The following is an 18,439-nucleotide window of genomic DNA, read 5'->3' on the forward strand; positions in this document are numbered from 1 at the left end:
CTGTCTGGATCAAAAAGGGCCTATTTAGGTCGGGGAGTTTCAGTGACGCGGTATCGGCGATGGCTTGCGAGAGCTGACGAAAACTCGCCTGCTGTTCCTCTCCCCATTCCCACGAGGCTGCCTTCCTTAACAATTTTGTTAGAGGGGTTTGCAGGCGGATGCAATTGGGAATGAATTGGCGATAGTAGCCCACCATGCCAAGAAAACGGCGCACGGCCTTCACATCGTTCGGCACCGGGAATTCCAGGATAGCGCGAAGTTTGTAAGGGTCCGGGGCTACTTTTCCTCGCTGAGCGCGGTAGCCGAGCAAACTGACTTCAGCCCTGCACAGCTGTGCTTTAGCGGGGTTCAGCGTGAGAACTGCTGTTCTGAGTTTTCCCAGAACGTCTCGGAGGTGTTCGAGGTGTTCCTCGAATGTGCGGGAGTAGATGACGATGTCGTCCAGGTAGGCGAGAGCGTGATGCCATTTGGCGTCTCCCAGTACACGGTCGATCAGCCGCTGAAAGGTGCTCGGACTTCCGGACAGACCGAAGGGCATCCTAACGAATTCGTAGAGACCCCTGTGGCAGGTGAACGCCGTTTTACACTCGTTGCCTGGTCGCATCTCTACTTGGAGATAGCCTTTACTAGCGTCCAGAGTAGAAAAATACCGCGCTCCGCCGAGGTTCGAAACAATGTCGTCCACGCTCGGGAAGGGGTATGCATCCTTTTTTGTGACCGCATTCAGTCGCCTGTAGTCCACGCACAGCGGTGAGCTACCGTCCTTTTTGGGGACCAGCACCACTGGGAATCCCCAGGGGCTTGATGAGCGGCGAACAATGCCCGCATCGATCAGTTCTTGCAGCGCCGCATCAATCGCCTGCCTTTTGGCGGGGCTGACCGGTCTCGGGTTGGATTTCCAAGGCTGCGCGTCTCCTGTCTCGATGCGGTGCTGTACAAGCTTGGTACAGCCGGGGCGGTCCGAGAACATCTCTTCGAAGTTTCCTAACAACGAAAAGACGCGGCCGCGCTCATGGTCTGTCAGGTTATCGGCGTTTGCCAGCAGACCCTGTAAACGTTCTTCCGCGCCCACGCGCAAGGCATGGGGACGGGCTGCAGCTGCTGTATTCAGCGGCTGAGGGGGAGCGCCGCGTCCTCAGGAGGTATTCCTCCTTTCCATCTCCGAAGCTGTCCTTTCGGCCGTTGTGGTCGGTGCTGTGACGAACGGCTTGAGTGGCGCGAACGGGCTTTCCCGATAGCCACCATTGCCGATATCAACCACGATTCCCGTACGGGACAAGAAATCTCGGCCGAGAATAACTGGTACCGTGAGTCCAGGCAGATGAATGAAACGCTGTCGCCGGGTGCGCTGATTCCAACGCGCGACGAGGCGCACATCACCGCCGGAGCATACTTCTCCGCTCGCCAACTGGAGGGGCAGGCTGCGTTTTCGCACCCGAATGCCTCTCTGTCGAATGCGGGAAACGACTTCGTCTCCGATTAGAGAAGTGCTAGCACCAGTGTCAAGCAGTGCTCGGAACGTAGTCCCTGCTATCGCAAGGTCTATGAACGGAGCCCTGGTAGTGGTCGGTGTTCCGATCCTGAGAAGTGAGGGTGCCACTATTGCAGCTCCGTCGCTCGGATCAGCTTCGGCCGCCGGCGCTGCTACCGGCGGCCTACCTCGTTTCCCTGACTCGCAGGGCAGGCACGAGCCAAGTGACCAACTTGGCCACAAGAGAAGCATGGCCCGGGATTCCGGGCTCTAGGCAGACGAGGGTGCTCTCGCGTACGGCCGTCCGTGAGAGCTTGTTGAGCCGGTGCCACCACCATGCTACGCTGCCCGTCCGCACGCGTCACCAGCGCTCGATCGTTTGACCGTGTTTGGTAATCTCTGTCGGGCGGTCGGCTTCGATGATCCTCGGCCCGTTTGAGTAGGGATCAAGAGCGCGATCCGAGATTTCCGGGAAAAGCGCCCTCACCTGAAACACGTGACGTTCGAGCGTTTTCACTCCTTGAACGCGCACTGCCATTCCAGGCGCAGCTGGGCTCCAGACAATCCGATGGGGGTGGCGGGGGCCGGTACGCACGGGCAGCTGAAATTTCGGCTTGCACCCGACGCGCTTCCACGGCAAGCTCATTCAGGTTCCTGCAGCGACTTCCCCGCAGGTAAAGAGCAAAGGTGGGGTGGCTCTGTCGGATTACTCGTTCCACTTGCTCCGTGTTCGAAGCGTTGGGATCGGCGTAATCGTAAAGCTCCTGCATCGCCCTGACGTATTCGACGAGCGACTCGTCGGAAGCTTGGGTTCGGAGTTCCAATTCTCGCCGCATTCGCTGCTGGTAGTCGTGAGGAAGGAATTCCTCCCTAAACATACTGCGGAATTCAGCCATAGTGCTCGCTGTGTGACCTACCAAACGGTGCCACCGAGCGGCTTGGTCAACCAGTGCCACTGGTATTACCCTTCGCAGCATGTGGGTCTCGCTGCAGCCGTTCTGGTCTAGCGCCAGGAGAAAGCTGTTGGCGCTCATTTGATCGCCGTAGCCGCTGTACGTTGGGATCGGTGTTCCGATCCGCGGGGTGGGTTGCAAGGACTGCAGCGCTTGCTGGAATGCGCTGGCGAGGACTCCTGCGAGGTTTTCGGCGTTAGCCGCTGCCTCGCTCTCGGGTGCCGCGACGAGTGGCGAGATCGTCGGCGGGGTTGGCGCGGCCCCTGTGCTGCCGTTTGGTAGCTGCGAGGGCAGACATGGCGTGCCTGGCGCTTCTCCCCAATCCGTTCGCGCGTAGTGCAGAGGCGCGCCAACTCTTGAGGGTGGCATTTCGCGACGTCTGCCGGAATCTGCCTGCGGGCGTCGTGTTTCGCTGGCTGCTCCTGCAGCGGCGAATCGTCCCATCTGTAGAGTCGCGTTGGCGGCGAGCGAGCCGTGGGCCGGGCTTTCCCTGTACCCGGGGCTGAGCTCTGCGAGCCACGTCAGATCAGGCAGATTACTCTGCTGGTCTGGCATTGTGTCCGGCGGGAGCGAGTAGCTCAAGTGCTTCTGCACGAGAGCCCCACGTTGGGCGCCAGTTGTGGGGGTTCTTACTAAGCCATCGAGCCTCTTCTGAGGTCTAGGCCGCAAACACAGAGCTCCCGCGATCACACACCACGTGCAGCCGTTCTCACGGCCGCAAAGTGGTAATGCGAAGTACGACACAACACAGAACAGGACTTTGCCCGGAACCAGATGTTTATTGGGTCTTCCCAAAAAGAACGCTGGTGAAGGTCTTGCTGGAGACCCTATCCTTTTGGATGGGGTCTGACACTTCGAAGGGCAAGATGGCGACAACAAAGAAGTATAACGGGGAGGTATTTACCTTGCGTCCTTCCGTTGTCGCGGCTCACCGTCGTCTCTCCTCGGCCGTAGCCGGTTCCCGCCGATCTCGGCGCATCTTGCCCTTTGTCCTTTTTCGGCCAATGAGCGTCGCGTCTGCGACGCCTAGCGGTGCGCTCCTGTGCCCGGCGAGGGAAGAGGGAAACGCGGCGCTATCGAGCAACCTGTTTGGGTTACTCAACCCCGGAAGAGAAGGAATACTTTTGTCCCCTTCATCCTCGGCGGCGCGCGGCGTTTCGGAGAGATGCGTGGTTCTCCACGATCGCTACAAGCCGGCGCCGCGGGACGATGACGATGGTATGTACAATAGAAAGAAGAAGATTATGGTATGTACAAATGAAAGAAGATCCGTGGAAGGCTCACACAATCATCCCGGGGGGTCGGAAGCGGCCAGCCTGGCCGCTCCTAACCAACCGATGCACCGCGGCGCACAAACGGCTTCAAGCGGGAGACATGAACAATTTCAGTTCCACGGTGGCGTCGATCGGCTGGGGGATCAACAGGTGTGACTTGGTAGTTCACGGGGGAAGTTTGGTTTATGATCTTGTAGGGACCAAGATAGCGACGCTGAAATTTATCACTAAGGCCCGGGGCGCGCAGTGGTGTGTAAAGCAGGACTTCGTCACCAGGACGAAAAGAGACCGCACGATGCGTAGAATTGTAGCGACTCTTGCGGTCTTCCTGGCACGCTTCTGTGTTGAGGCGGGCAATATGACGGCATCTGGCCACACGGGATAAGAACTGGGCTGGTACTGATGAGGAGTAGTCGGGCGTAGAGAAGAAGAAAGTGTCGAGCATTGTAGTGGGAGGACGGCCAAAAACGAGGAAAAACGGAGAGTAACCGGTAGTCCGCTGTACTCCTGTATTGTAGGCGAATGTGACGAATGGTAGAATAGTGTCCCAATTTCGGTGATCCGGTGTGATGTACATGGATATCATATCGGATAGAGTGCGATGAAATCGCTCAGTAAGACCGTTAGTCTGGGGATGGTAGCTTGAGGTTGTCTTATGAAGAGTGGATGACGCATGAAGAACTTCGGCAACGACTGTTGATAAGAAGGCCGTCCCGCGGTCACTTAGAAGCACCCGAGGAGCGCCATGACGCAGGACAATTGATCGCAAAAAAAAATTAGCTACCTCTTCGGCAGAACCAGTCGGTACAGGGGCTGTTTCAGCGTAGCGTGTAAGGTGGTCAACAGCTGTTATAATCCAATGGTTACCCCCATCGGAGAGAGGTAGGGGACCATATAAGTCGATGCCGACTACGTCGAATGGCGTGGCGGGACATGGAAGAGGCTGTAAGAGGCCAGCGGGCGAAGAAGTAGGCCGCTTGCGGCGTTGCCACAGATGGCAGGAAGCGACGTATTTAGCTACGGTAGAAGATAGGCCAGGCCAAAAGAATCGTCTTTTCACGCGGTCATATGTTTCGTCAAAACCAAGGTGACCTGCAGTAGCGTCGTGGAAAGCCGCCAGTATACGTGGGCGAAGCGCACGCGGCACGACAGGGAGCCAACGAGTTCCATCAGGGCAATACACATAGCGGCGCAGTATGCCATCTTCGAGTTTGAAATTGCGAAGCTGTCGGCGAAGCCTAGCATTGGGCGGGTTCGAAGCGCCGTTAAGGCGGTCGATGATGGGCCGACAGTAGGCATCAGCTAATTGCTGCGAGCGGAGTGCGTGTTTGTGCTCAGAATCGTCAAAAGAAACTGTTGTGATATGCGTCGGGGGAAGAGATGGTCGGCTGTGGTCAGAGGTTGAAATTTGTTGCGAAGAAAAACGGCAGGCTGATTCCGTAAGTGGGCAGCGAGAAAGAGCGTCGGCGTCTTGGTGTTGGCGACCCGATTTATAAACAACGTCGAAATTATATTCTTGCAGGAGTAGAATCCAGCGGCCAAGTCGGCCTGTTAAATTTTTCAGTGAAGACAACCAGCAAAGAGCATGGTGATCGGTCACAACTGTGAAGTGCCGACCATAGAGGTAGGGGCGAAACTTTTGAACAGCCCAGACGACGGCAAGACATTCCTGCTCGGTAATGGTGTAGTTTTTCTCAGCTGGAGTCAAGGTCCGACTGGCAAAGGAAATCACTTTCTCACGCGATGTTGCATCACGCTGCAGAAGGACAGCGCCAAGACCGTGACCACTGGCATCAGTGTGCAGGATGGTAGGAGTGCTGTCGCTGAAGTGGCCAAGGACGGGATCTGATGTGAGGGCGTGCTTTAGGTCGGTAAAAGCAGTGTTACACTGTTCAGTCCACACGAAAGAGCTGCGCGCTTTTAGTAGTTCATGAAGTGGCGCAGCAATAGTTGCAAAATGCCTTATGAAACGCCGATAATATGACGCCAGGCCGAGGAAACTGCACAAATCTGCAGTCCGGTGCGGACGAGGAAAGTTCAAGACCGCGCTGATTTTATCTGGGTCTGGACGAATGCCGTCACTGCTAACCAGATGTCCCAATATTTTAATTTCCTTTTGTGCAAAGTGGCACTTCTTGGTGTTGAGCTGAAGGCCCGCTGACGAAAGGCACGTCAGGACTTCATTCAGGCGCTTGAGATGGTCGTTAAAAGTTGCCGAAAAGATAACAATGTCGTCCAAGTAACATAAACAGGTTCTCCATTTTAGGCCACGAAGTACCGTATCAATCATTCTTTCAAATGTCGCTGGTGCGTTACACAGGCCAACCAAAGGGCATAACATTAAACTCGTAAAGTCCATCGGGAGTTGCGAAAGCGGTTTTCTCTTTGTCGCCCTCATGCATTGGTATTTGCCAATAACCTGAGCGGAGATCCAAGGTCGAGAAATATTCGGCGCCTTGGAGAGAGTCAAGGGCGTCATCTATTCGCGGCATCGGGTAGACATCTTTACGGGTAATTTTGTTTAGTGCGCGATAATCAACACAAAATCGTACCGATCCGTCCTTTTTTTTAACTAAAACTACTGGGGAAGACCATGGGCTTGTTGATGGACGAATAATATCGCGAAGGAGCATGTCATTCACATTTTCTTCGATTACTTTTCGTTCCGAGAGAGAAACCCGATAAGGTCGTCGGCGTACGATCGAGTTACCTTCAGTAATGATGCGGTGGTGTGCAACACTAGTCCGTCCCAGTGGAGGGGAAGTGGCATCGAAAATGGCTTGATGGGCTTGAAGCAATTTCAGCAATTCTTTGCGTTGGTGCGGTGTGAGGTCCGGACTGATTGTCTTCGACAGCATCGGAAGAGAGACGTGCGATGAATCACGTTGCTGAGGTAGCGGGGCGGTGAGCACCATAATGGACTTAGGGTGAGCATCCACTATGCATGGCAGGGAAGTTCCTTCAGTCAGGACGATGGATTCACGGGATGTGTTCGTGGCAGCTACTATCTGAGCCGCTGCAGAATCGTACAAGACTTGATGGGAAGGCGATTCCACGTGCAAGATGACGATGAGATGGTGCGATAAGTACATCCCCGTCAGTGATGTGTTCCGAAACAACGGTAACAAGTTTTTCGCACTGTGGAGGCAATACAGTGTCAACTGCGGCAATGAGGGAATGACGTACTTCAGACATGTCAGATGAAAAATCACTGTCATATGAATGACACGGTCGCCACAAGAAATTAACGCTGACGCGGTCGACAAAATATCCCAACCAAAAATCATCTGATGCGCACACGGTGAAAGCACAGCAAACTGCACATGGTGGCAGACGCCGTCTATAACAATTCGAACTGTACACTTTGCTGAAGGATGTAGAGGGACGTCATTTGCTCCACGAAGTTCAGGTCCATCATATGGTGTCGTTACTTTCCGCAAACGGTGGCATAAATCAGCGCGAATAACAGAAATTGCAGCCCCTGTGTCAATCAAAGCTTCGATCGGTAATCCTTCAGCTAAAACGGAAATCATATTGTACGGGAGATGAGGAGGACTTTTGGTAAGTTCGCAGAGTGCAGTTTCACCTCCGGAAACTGCATCGCTTGGTTTTCCGAATGACGGACAGGAACAGTTGTTGCTGGTCGAAGTGGAGAAACAGAGCGGCGGTATGGGGAAACGGACCAGCGTCGGGAAACATGGGCGCCACTTGGTTCAGACGAGGATACCGGTGGTGGAGAGGATCGACGAGGTGAGCTGTGAATAGATCGTCGCTGATAATATGCGGGTACGTCATTTTCGAAGGCGTCGTAACCACGCCGCTCGTTCTGAATGCGTCGACGACAGAAGCGGGAAATATGTCCTCTGATTCCACAGTAGTAGCACACTGGGCGAGAAGGGCGCCAAGGTGCGTAATAGGGCGGATTAGACTGAGCCGTCGTCAAGGCATTGATGTGGTTGTAGGGTGGTGCTTGTCGTGGGGGGGGACCAAAAGGAGGAGGGGATGCAGCAACGTGAGCATAAGTCGGCGCTGTACGAGGTGCAGGAGGGTCAGGTGCGACAGGGTGGGTAATAGTTGCCAATTCTTCTTTAATGATGGTGCGGAGGCTGGCGTCATTAGAAGAAGAGTGATCACACCCGTGCCGGCAGATAGGGCTCAAGGCTTGGAGCTCTTCGCGGATTATCGCTCGAATTAGGGTTCGTAGATCGAAGTCAGTAGAGGGGGGGCCAGTAGAGAAGTCTGGCTGCAATCGGGAGGACTGCAGCTGTTCGAGTCGTTGACAGGTCGTAATAATGGAATCAACACTTGATGGATTCTGGGCGAGTAGGGTGTTATAAGCCACAGAATTGATTCCTTTCATGACATGGTGCACGCGTTCAGGTTCAGGCATGGTGGGGCTAATACGCCGGCAGAGTGCAAGTATGGCCTCTATGTAAGAGGCATACGACTCATCGGGACCTTGACGACGGGAAGCGAGCTTGTTCCTCGCGATCTCAGTCCGAACTGCGGGGTCGGCGAAGTATTGGCGGAACTGCTGTTTGAAGGTGGGCCAGTTAGTGGTGTGGGGCTCGCGGTTGATAAACCAATTCCTGGCGACCTCAATCAGGTAGAAGGAAACGTTGAGGAATTTTAAAGCGTCATCCCACCGGTTGTAGGCACTGCAGCGTTCATAAGTGTCAAGCCAGTCATCCACGTCCTAGTCGCGACGACCGGCGAACAGCGGCGGGTCGCGTTGTCGTGTGGGCACAGTGGGCACAGTGGGAGGCGGCGGTGTAGCCGAGGTAGAGGGTCCGGCCGGGTCGGGACTGCTCTCGGTTGACATAACAATGGTGGTTGTTGCCAAACGGCGACCGGAACGTAGCTCCAGCGAAAGGCAGGGCACAAGGCAGTAAGGGGATCAAATTTCACCTCCACCACGTGTGAAAGAAGGCCAGGTCGAGACGCCAAAGTCGTGACGGCAAGGCAAGGTACGCCGTGTCAGCGTTTTAATCTGATGGAGAACCCAGGCGCGTGCTGGAGCCGGCGCCGCGGGACGATGACGATGGTATGTACAAAAGAAAGAAGATCCGTGGAAGGCTCACAATATATATATATTTTTTTTTTCTTGTCTCAAGCTTGAGCAGCACACATATCTGCTCTCTTATTACCTTTGATTCCAACATGACTGGGGACCCAGCAGGCTTTTATGTTTTGTCCTTCATCAGTAAGTGTTGTTATATTGTGTATGATTTCTCCCAGTAGCGGTATAACTGCATTTCTTGAGTGAAGTGCTGCAACTATAGTTGAAGAATCTGTGTACATAACACTGTTTATGATGTCTTTTATTACACTGTTTGCAGAAAGAAGTAACCCTCATCGTGAAATGAGAAAAACTCCACTTACATATGCGTATGTAATTAGCATCAGATCTCTGTCAAAGCACATCTGCTATTCCCTTGCAACAGAGTGCCCTTCCAGACTGATATTCATCAGCAAACCTCATGCTGTGAGACTGCTGCTCCTGAGATTTGAGCAAATGTGTCAAGATGTCGACCTACTGGATTGTTTACGTGACATTGCCAAAAGGCCTGAGGTACATTTTTCAACCAATCTACGAACTCACTCTAACCCAGTTACAAAAAACACTAACTCCACAAAAACACAGCATTCAGGAATTCCTTTAGCTCAAAGAAAAATACAGTAGCTTAACGGACTTTTACATGGACGGTACAAAAACAGCTGCTTATGTCAGGAGTGCAGTTGTTCAAAGAGAATGGGAGAAAAATAAATGGCTTCTGCAGTGTGCATCCATCTTTACAGCTGAATGGTATGCTATTTTTGTGGCCATAAAGAAAATAATAAAAAACATCAAAAACTTGTCAAAGAACTCGAGCCTATTACAGTTAGGCACACTCTTATATGGAAGTAACCAACTAATAAGGCATGACACTAGCCAATAATGTATCTTAGAACCTACAAATTGAAAACAAATGTTGTGCTTTGCCAAAGCTTTGTCTCCTCAAACTATAACTACCAAGGTAAAAATTCAAGTATGCAAGTGTGAAATGAAATGAAATTAATATTAACCAACTTGAATGAACTCTGAGGAAAACAATAAGGTTTACTTTTTATAATATATTCCTAATCCGATTCTCTAACAGATCTGACAAACAAAACTATTGAAAGTAAAATGTTAGAAGAAAACTACACCTTGCATTTCTCACCTTGCTTCGTAACTATGAAATAGAAATTTACTGTTCCTCATGCCTACTACTTTCTGTAACCCAGCAAATCCACTATCATAGTGGTTCACCACGCTAGAACAACAATAAACACAACAACATGGAGCACGAACTAACAACTGATTTAATTGGAAGAAACGAGAGTCATTTATGTCGTTCTAGGTGTTAGCGCGGTGAACCACTATGAATAACCAACTAGGCCCGATTCTCGCCATTTTAGCACTATCATCCTCAGATATTAACTTCATATTTTGTGTGAACAGAAGTCCAGGTCCTGATCATGATCCATTCCCAGGGCAGGACCAGAGCAGTACAACAAGCCGCTGAAGCAACAAGCTACCGAAAAGATTCCGCACAACAAGGTGACTTGGTCTCTCAGAGTTATAAACCCCCTCCTCTCCTCAAGCTAGCAGGTGCTCCTCGAAGTGTGCACAAATTAAGAATGAAAACAAACAACTTAAGGCACAGGAATGCAAACTTAACAAACCCTTGCAGCACTTAGAGGCGATGCAGACTGAGAAACAGGCAGGGGTACAGAACAGGTAACCTTCTCCCTCTCCCTGCTCTCCCTGTGGCCCCGACTGTAAGCCTCAAAAGTTTCCAAGCAATGCTTCAAGAACTAAATGCACAATGGCAGGCTCAGATACAGCAGCTGCAAATTAGAGGAAGTGAAGAGGAACCAGTGCAGGCTGGAGTTTCACCCTTGGAGCAGATAAATAGCATTACCAATTTGCATGCTAAAGCATACTGGCGCACAAGAAATAAAAGTGATCTCAGTGGCACAGACAGGCAAGATGGCAACAATGTCTAATTCCAGCAGACACATGGAAGAATGTCTCTAGATATACCAATAAAATTGTCGCACTTTCAGCAGAAGGTATAATTCATTGCAGCTTTCCATTCAGAATCGCCTATAACCCCCCCACCATCACCTTCAGAAAGTCTGCATTCATCTGGTTAAAGCTATTACATAATTCAACATGCAGCATTACCAAGGGTAAAAGTTTGTTTCAAAGTCGGTGATGGCAGTGGCCTACTATTTTCAGTACCATGCCATCAATCATGCATTCTAGGAAGCATTTCCGCAGGAGAGGGAGAAGTGCAGCTCTTTCATCTTGAACCTCCACAGTTCGCTGAGTCCCATTATCCACGACAGTGGCAAAGTTTCCAGTAATAACCAATTGGTTGTGGTGGGCAACATCAACGCACTTCTAACAGCATGAGAATACCACCTGGGTATGGTGAAAGGATTGGTGCACCCGAACAAGCAGGTCTAGAGGTAGCCATGAGTTTTTCGCACCCAACCAGGATAGAGAACAATGCCGGCATGAATACCTTTCTGGACCTGTCCTTCATCAAGAACATTAGGGAAGTCACTTCGACGCATCTGGGCAAGACCCTGGATAGCGACCACTACTTCCTTTGTACGTTAGTTTCATTGCCAAAGCTTAAAGGAGTAGACACATCAAATTTTCTTTGTGTATTATGTCAGTAGAAAGATGCACAGCACATTACTAAGCATGAATAGCAATTAAGATAGTGCAAGAAAGCCGCAAATAACTTATAAATTCCCTCCCCCCCTCCCAATGCAGGTTGAGCTTCAGTTTCAAACACCTAAAGGCTGTGATGTGAAAGACAGGATGAGGTCACATGAGGCGAGGTGCACAAAAAAATGCAGTATGGTTGCTGTTTTGTTCATTTTAATTCACGTAAATTCTTATACAAACTTAACCAAAAGTTAAAATTATAAAAAATGAATAACCAGCTATTATACTAGTTTTTGCATGTCTCATGTGACCAAAGCGTTTAGCTGTAAATTTAGCTGGTGTAGGGAAATTCCAAGTCGTAATATATATACACTACAGTCCTTCGCACAGTTCCAAGAAAAAAAATATGCATAAAAAATTTACATGTTTCTACTTCTTTAAAAACCATCAAATAAATCCTGATCATAGACTGAAAAGAATACAAGCAGTACGATTACCACAAAATGGTGCAACAGACATTGCACAATGAATGCAGCAGCTCTGTGATGTACACATTTAAACGATTCAGACAATTCAGTGTATGGTAGACATTCAAAAGGTAGACCGTCATTTTCTATGCCTATGGGAGACTCGCGAGGGGCTCCTTAGGTGCTGGAGGAGGCAATGACTGAGTAGAAAGCTTAAACTTTGGATTGCAATAATCATGGAAGAGGCCAGGGCTTACACCAGGGCTTACATCACCAAAATTTCATGTAGTTCTGTACTTTGCTGAGCATACTGTGAGCGCAGCGCAGACTTGGACCACAGTGCATTACCTGATAAAAGCAAAGTTTGTGACCAGCAGAACCCTACAGGGGATATAAATTCCCACAAGACGATCAGGACCTAACTGAGGCTTCGAATCATTACTTGGCAAAGGACTTGATCTTCGTTTGAACCTTTATTTAATGTATGTAGCAGAACCCAATTTGGCAATGGCCGCTCTGATAACTCAAGAGTATGTGGCAGTGCAAGTTTTGCGGCAGAACAGCGCTGTTTCGTAGTGAAACACGGCCTCAGGTGCAGACAAAATCATAAATGTCATGCACCTATGTTGTGTTGGGTTTAGTGGCGCATAAGCAACTAAGTCTATCATGTGCTAAACACAAGGTTTAATGTCTACTTAGTGTGTTTATACATCGTTTTGACCTATAATTTGTTTATGGTATTTGCTTTTTTTAAAAACAAAAAATACATGACAAGTCAACAACAGCATTCTTCTCCAAAACCAACAGTGGATTAAAGGAATGTATTACTGTCAAACAGTGCGAAATATATTTCTTTTGGTGTATTGAATTTTCTGCACGAATACGACAAGGTTTAAGGTGTGGTTGTCTCCATATGCATCACATAGGGGTTCGTCTTGTTTTGTCAGTACACGTGTGCCTATGCGAAGGTGCCATGATATCACTTCCTTAAGATGCTCCTGGTGAGTACATAATTTCTACTCTCCCAACACAGCCTGTACTAAGTGAAGTTTGTTGTTTACTGAGTCATTCTAAATACACTTCCATTGATCTCTCACTTTATAATATATAACTTCATGCACTTCCTTGATTTTGGCGTCAATGCCTGTCTCACGTCACTCACTTCCTTAATTTGTTTGTCTCGAGCCTGAGCAGCACAAGCATCAGCTGCCAGGATCCAGCAGAATTTGATGCTTAGCATGGCTGTTTTTATGTTGAGTATGTTGCCTCCGAGTAGTGGTACAACTGTTTTTCTGGGACGAAGGGTTGTGAGTACGCTAAGGGAGTATGTGTAAGTAACACTTAATGCTCTCATTTACTATTTTCCCTAGAGCAACAGAGATGGCGTAGTACTCAGCGGTGAAGATGGATGCGCACTGCAGAAGTTTTATTTTCTCCCATCTTCCTCGTACCACTAAACACATGAAAGGCGTGGGTTTGAGTGATGCACGGACTCTTGCTGATCCATACATTACACATCTACAGTCTAAGGTGGAGCCGATTAAGGAGCGATAAATGCAGAAGGCATGCTCTATCAGGCCAACAAAGTTTCACAGACAGCACTTTCACTATGTTTTGAGATTTACAAGATTTCTTTTTGAGGATGTTTACGTGAAGCAGGAATGTAAGTTTTCTGTCAAGTGTTACACCCAAAAATTTATGCTCATTTTACTGGTAATACAGTTCCTTATAGGTGCAGTGATGGGTCGGTCTGTAAGCCTCCCTTCAGCAAGGAAAGAACAGCAATAGTGTTTTGAGGAAAGAACTTGAGTCCATTTTTGTCAACTCAAATAGCTAATTGTTTAATGCCAGCTGTATCCATCTTTCACATGTTGAGAAATTTGAGGATATGCATGCTCTCTGAAAATCATCGACGGTGATAACAGCCAAAATATTTTGAAATGAACAATACTAAAAACCGATGAAGTGATCATTGCTGACTGCATACTTTTGTTGATGGATGCAGATTCATGCGGGCAGGTGTATATACAATTCTGAATGTTGCTAAAGTATGTGTCACAACTTACTGATTTCAACTTTTCTATAAACAAGTGGGTCCATATACAAGCAAAAATAGTATTAGAGAACTTTGATGTTCACATATCCCTACTAAAATCTAATTGCAGGGGAACACATCACTGTAACTAGAGATGGGTAGTTTGCCATTATTAATAGCCAAATAATTTTTTTTGCTCATGCAATTTCGACAGGCCTGATGCGAGTCTGTGATGGCATGCATTGCCGTGCCGACTCTATTCCGCACCATTTTGCTAGCCCAATCATCCCCGCGCCGATTCAAGAGATCTCGTGCGTCTATGCCTGCCAGAGGAAAAAAAAAAAGCAAACTAAGCCGAAAGCATATGCCAAGATGCCAAGCTACAAGATGAAGAGACTGCTTCCAATGCACAGAAATTTATGCTCGGTAGCGTGCACAAAATCGTAATGCATTTTTGCATTATGGCCTAGGGGAGGGTTCCAAAAGGCTTGATTGAAGTGGTTCCTGTGACACCTGGCTAATGAAAAGCTAGCCTTATACAAAAGTCAATTATTGTACTAATAGTTCTACATACTCAAACTCGCCACTTCTCACACTGCCTTTCTATGACTGGCAGCTCAAGTGAAATGAAGAAACAAAGACACAGGATGAGTTCAAACCCTCCAAGAGCCAGCTAAGAAAAAGCAGTGTGGAAAGAAGCCACATTAGCTAGTAATATTTCCTGCGCAGACAAAAAAAAAGGATTCAGCAAACTGTGGTCAAGCAGAATCCACGCAAGCTTAACTAGGCATTCAAAATCACCAGAAAGCGCCATCAGTAGAGCTCAGGGATCATTTTAATAAGAATAAGTGAGGTGCATTTCTTATTACTTTTTTTTTCAATGCTGCAAATAGCATAGGTTTGCACCTCTTAACATTTATGATGATAAAAAAACTAGGACTGACAAATGCTGTGTTTCTGCTTGCAGAGACAACAAAGTAGATAGCTAAGGCTCAGTAAGCTGCTCTATAGACAAGAAAAATAAAAACAGACCCAAAGATACCCAACAAATATATGCATGCTTACTTACATATGCAGAGGCATGCTATTTTGTAAGAAATTATCTTTATTTTAACTATTTAATTTAACTTCATTTTTAATTAAAGATGCTCCAAGCTTAGTAGCCCACGATGATAGGTACAAAAATAACTTTCCCCACTAATGCAACTTACCACAAGGGGTGTGTGTGTTGCTCACAGTCACCTCCTACTCCAAAGCATGCAAAGCACACATTGTAATGTTACTTTTGTAAAAATTTGAATTCTCAAGCAGGAAACAAAGTAGTTAAAAAAATTTCCCGTTACCTTTTTAGCGCCATAATAGCGGTTGTAACGGTGAACCAAGGTAACCACATCCCAAGAAGCACTGTTCATGTAACGGATAGGAGGAAAGCTGTCCAGGCAGACTGCATGGAGCTGATTGCTCTCCTTCACACACCACACACACACACAAAAAAAAAAGGGAAGAAAATCATTTTAAAATGTGAATGACCTGCAGGAATTAACTCCTGAATCAATGCACAAGTTATAAGAGAGACCATAGTAGAGGGCTCCGGAATGAATTACACTACTTGGGGCACTTCAACATAAGCTTTTGTTTGTAGGGTTTAATGTCCCAAAGCGACTCAGGCCAACATAAGGTTACGTGACAAGAGCACACCGGCATTTTTTCATTTCGCCACCATCAAAAGAGTGTTGCCATGGCAAGGATTGAACCCATAATACTGGGACAAACAGCTGAATGGCAAAGCCATTTAATGCTCCAACATGATGTGCACAAAAAGATATGTGCATATGTGTTCAAGTAGGGACAAGCTTTTTGAATGCAACAAGCTGTATTGCCATAGCACTCAAAACTTTCATTCTACGTGGCATTCAACATTAGGTTTGGTTTGGTCTGCTATGAGCTGCTATGTTTGGAGGTCTGCTATGTTTGGAGGCTATGAGAGACGCCATAGTGAAGGGCTCCGAAAACTTTGACTACTTGGTGCTCTTTAATGCGCGCTGACATCACACAGCGCACGGGCACCTTGCTTTTCGATGGAGGCGAAAAGCAGCTGCCACAGCCGGGATTCGATCCCGCATCCTGGGGCACAGCAGAGGAGCGCCCTAACCACTGTGCCACCACGGCGGGACACATTTAACATTAGTCTTTTGGCATTTGTACTAAGTCAACAATTAGCAATAAAATGTAAGTTACACAACTAGGCCGATATAAAGTCAGAAGTACAGAGCTGATCAGACCCGCCTAGAGTGCTCCAGAGCAATCTTTATGCAGCTGTTCTGTTGGGGACTATGCGCCAGTGTCTGTTTGGCAGTGCTACAGCGCAAGTATTGTCAGTAAAAATCAGTGCCTGTTTTAAAATTGCACTTTGCTGGGTCTGCTCAAGCCCTCTAGACAAGTGTGATTTATTCTGCAATTGCCACTGTCAAAACTTCTAATGAATAAAATGAATTATTAGCCTGTTTAGTTACTGCAGTTGGTATATATGCTTAGCATTAGAAATTTATAGAATGACATACTACCAGGTCATTTGGAAAAACTGATAGATCCACATATTACAAGATATCTGCCCCCAGGTTTCTAACTCAATTTACATATGCTAGCAACGATGACAGTCACAAAGCTCCTCACAGTGATGCAGTTGTTAAATGTGGCACTTGCTGCCAATGATGCACAACAACAGGTGAAGCAGATAAATGTGCCTCTTTCATTCTCAACTCGGGCAACCAAAATGACACATGTCAGCTTTGTCACCGTGAGAGCACTTTATTGCCGACTGTCTGCCTTGCATTATAATTATGCAGAATGAGATTAAGATTTAGAGGTGCTCTAAAAATTAAACAAATGGAAAAGTTTAAAATGAAAACAGCTCCAAGTTTTCAATAAAACTTTGCGCTAGCTATGGTGACTACAAGTTAATTATTTATGTCGAAGGTCAGTGCAAGTCACCTGAGGCATCAGGAAAATTACAATTGCCGCTTCTTCACTCGTGATTCTGGCTCTTGAGACAGGCTGGTTTCAGCAATGTAGTCAATTAAAAAAACGAAGCAGAGATTTTATCAGCTTTTTTTTTTTGTTTATGCCTCGAGTGACCCGTACTAACATTTGACATCACAGCCATTGCTTGGCTACTGAAACTGAAACAGACGAGAGAAGAAATTTGTTGTAAGTTATTTGGTGGTCGAAAAAGAATACTATGCAGTGATCCATCACATAATAGATAATGCCTTAGGTTGTCACAAAAAAAAAAAAGCGGAACTAAGAATTTTTGGTCCATGCTCCTTAGAGCTTGGATGCTCTATATGTGCACATATTATTTAATGCTTACACGTCTGCTTTTTTTTTTATTTTCATACCAGCCAGGATTGAGAAATGAATCATGCACAGATAGCACATACATCACTTGATAAAAATCGAGAAAGATATGCACTGAAAAAAAAAAAAGCAAAACATTGTAGCCAGAAATACACATCAATATAATTTTGTTGAATTCTCAACGCAAAATTCTGAAAAGATGAACTAATATTTTATTCTATGTTTACAAAAATACCCGTTATAGTGATAGCAAATCCCAAGGCTGCCAGTATCTCAACAGCAGCTGTAATAGAGCCCAAGTACTGTAAGCACGCAAGCAAATTTTCTGTTCTTTCCTATAGCGGCAGAGAACGAGGCCCGAACTAATGAAATAAAATGGCAAAGTGGCCTGTAACTGAGAGAGCACTCCGCTATATAGCGGAGACTGAGAGGGTTTCTCCGCTAGATAGCGCCTCGGTTGTTTTTATACGTTTAATGGCAAATTAAAATTGTGAAGCCTCTTTTCTTTGATATTGTAGTGCTCGATCTGTACTATATGAGGCAAGGTCTTTTCATCTCCACCATAATCTCATGACATATTTTGGCCAGTGTTCTGTCCCTTTAAATTTTGAAAAACCACACTTTATAGATGACTTTTAATGTGGGTCTTGTACAACTAACAAAAAATAAAAGAGGCATCAGCTACTGAGCACATATATCACTGCATGCCTAGCACTAGACTAGACGCACATTACCTTCATGGTGATCTCCGCAAATTTGTTGAAGTCTCTGTTCAGAATGGCACCGGTCATGTCTTTCATGCGCTGAGGAACTACAGTTTCCACCCTATGCAATGCTAAGGCGCTTGTTTCCATCGTCCGCATCATTCCATGACTGCTTGATGTATCTTTCTTCGCATCACTTGCCTATTGAAAAGGCTAGATGTCAATGCAGTCATTTCACTGCCCATTGTAAATATGCTATAATATTTATGTACAAAAACAAAATAAAGTCCACAAAAATAAAAAATATAAACTTACAGTTAAAAAGAGCAGTTCAAAACACAATAGAAAGATAATGAGAAAAGCTTTTTTTTTTATTGTACAAAGTGCCTCACGTGGACATAGCAGTACAAAGTGAGCAGATGCTCCAAAGGACTTCAGTGTTTTTTAGAAACTCTTCATTTTCACTGTTT

General features: G+C 47.2%; 1 protein-coding gene across 3 annotated transcripts in view; it reads right to left on the reverse strand.

Moving 5' to 3' along the window:
* The window catches only part of Mvd (mevalonate diphosphate decarboxylase), a 133,017-nt gene that overhangs the window by 69,510 nt on the left and 45,068 nt on the right, over positions 1-18,439 (reverse strand). For all 3 annotated transcript variants that reach the window (XM_084589691.1, XM_084589693.1, XM_084589692.1), the window contains 2 exons: positions 18,000-18,170; positions 15,252-15,374 (listed from right to left, as the gene is read on the reverse strand). In XM_084589691.1, the coding sequence (XP_084445817.1) occupies positions 15,252-15,374; positions 18,000-18,170 (294 nt within the window). The remainder of the gene's footprint in view (positions 1-15,251; positions 15,375-17,999; positions 18,171-18,439) is intronic.

The sequence above is a fragment of the Amblyomma maculatum genome, chromosome 1 (assembly GCF_055883805.1).
Source record: "Amblyomma maculatum isolate TAMU_Amacu chromosome 1, ASM5588380v1, whole genome shotgun sequence".
Classification (NCBI taxonomy): Eukaryota; Metazoa; Arthropoda; class Arachnida; order Ixodida; family Ixodidae; genus Amblyomma; species Amblyomma maculatum.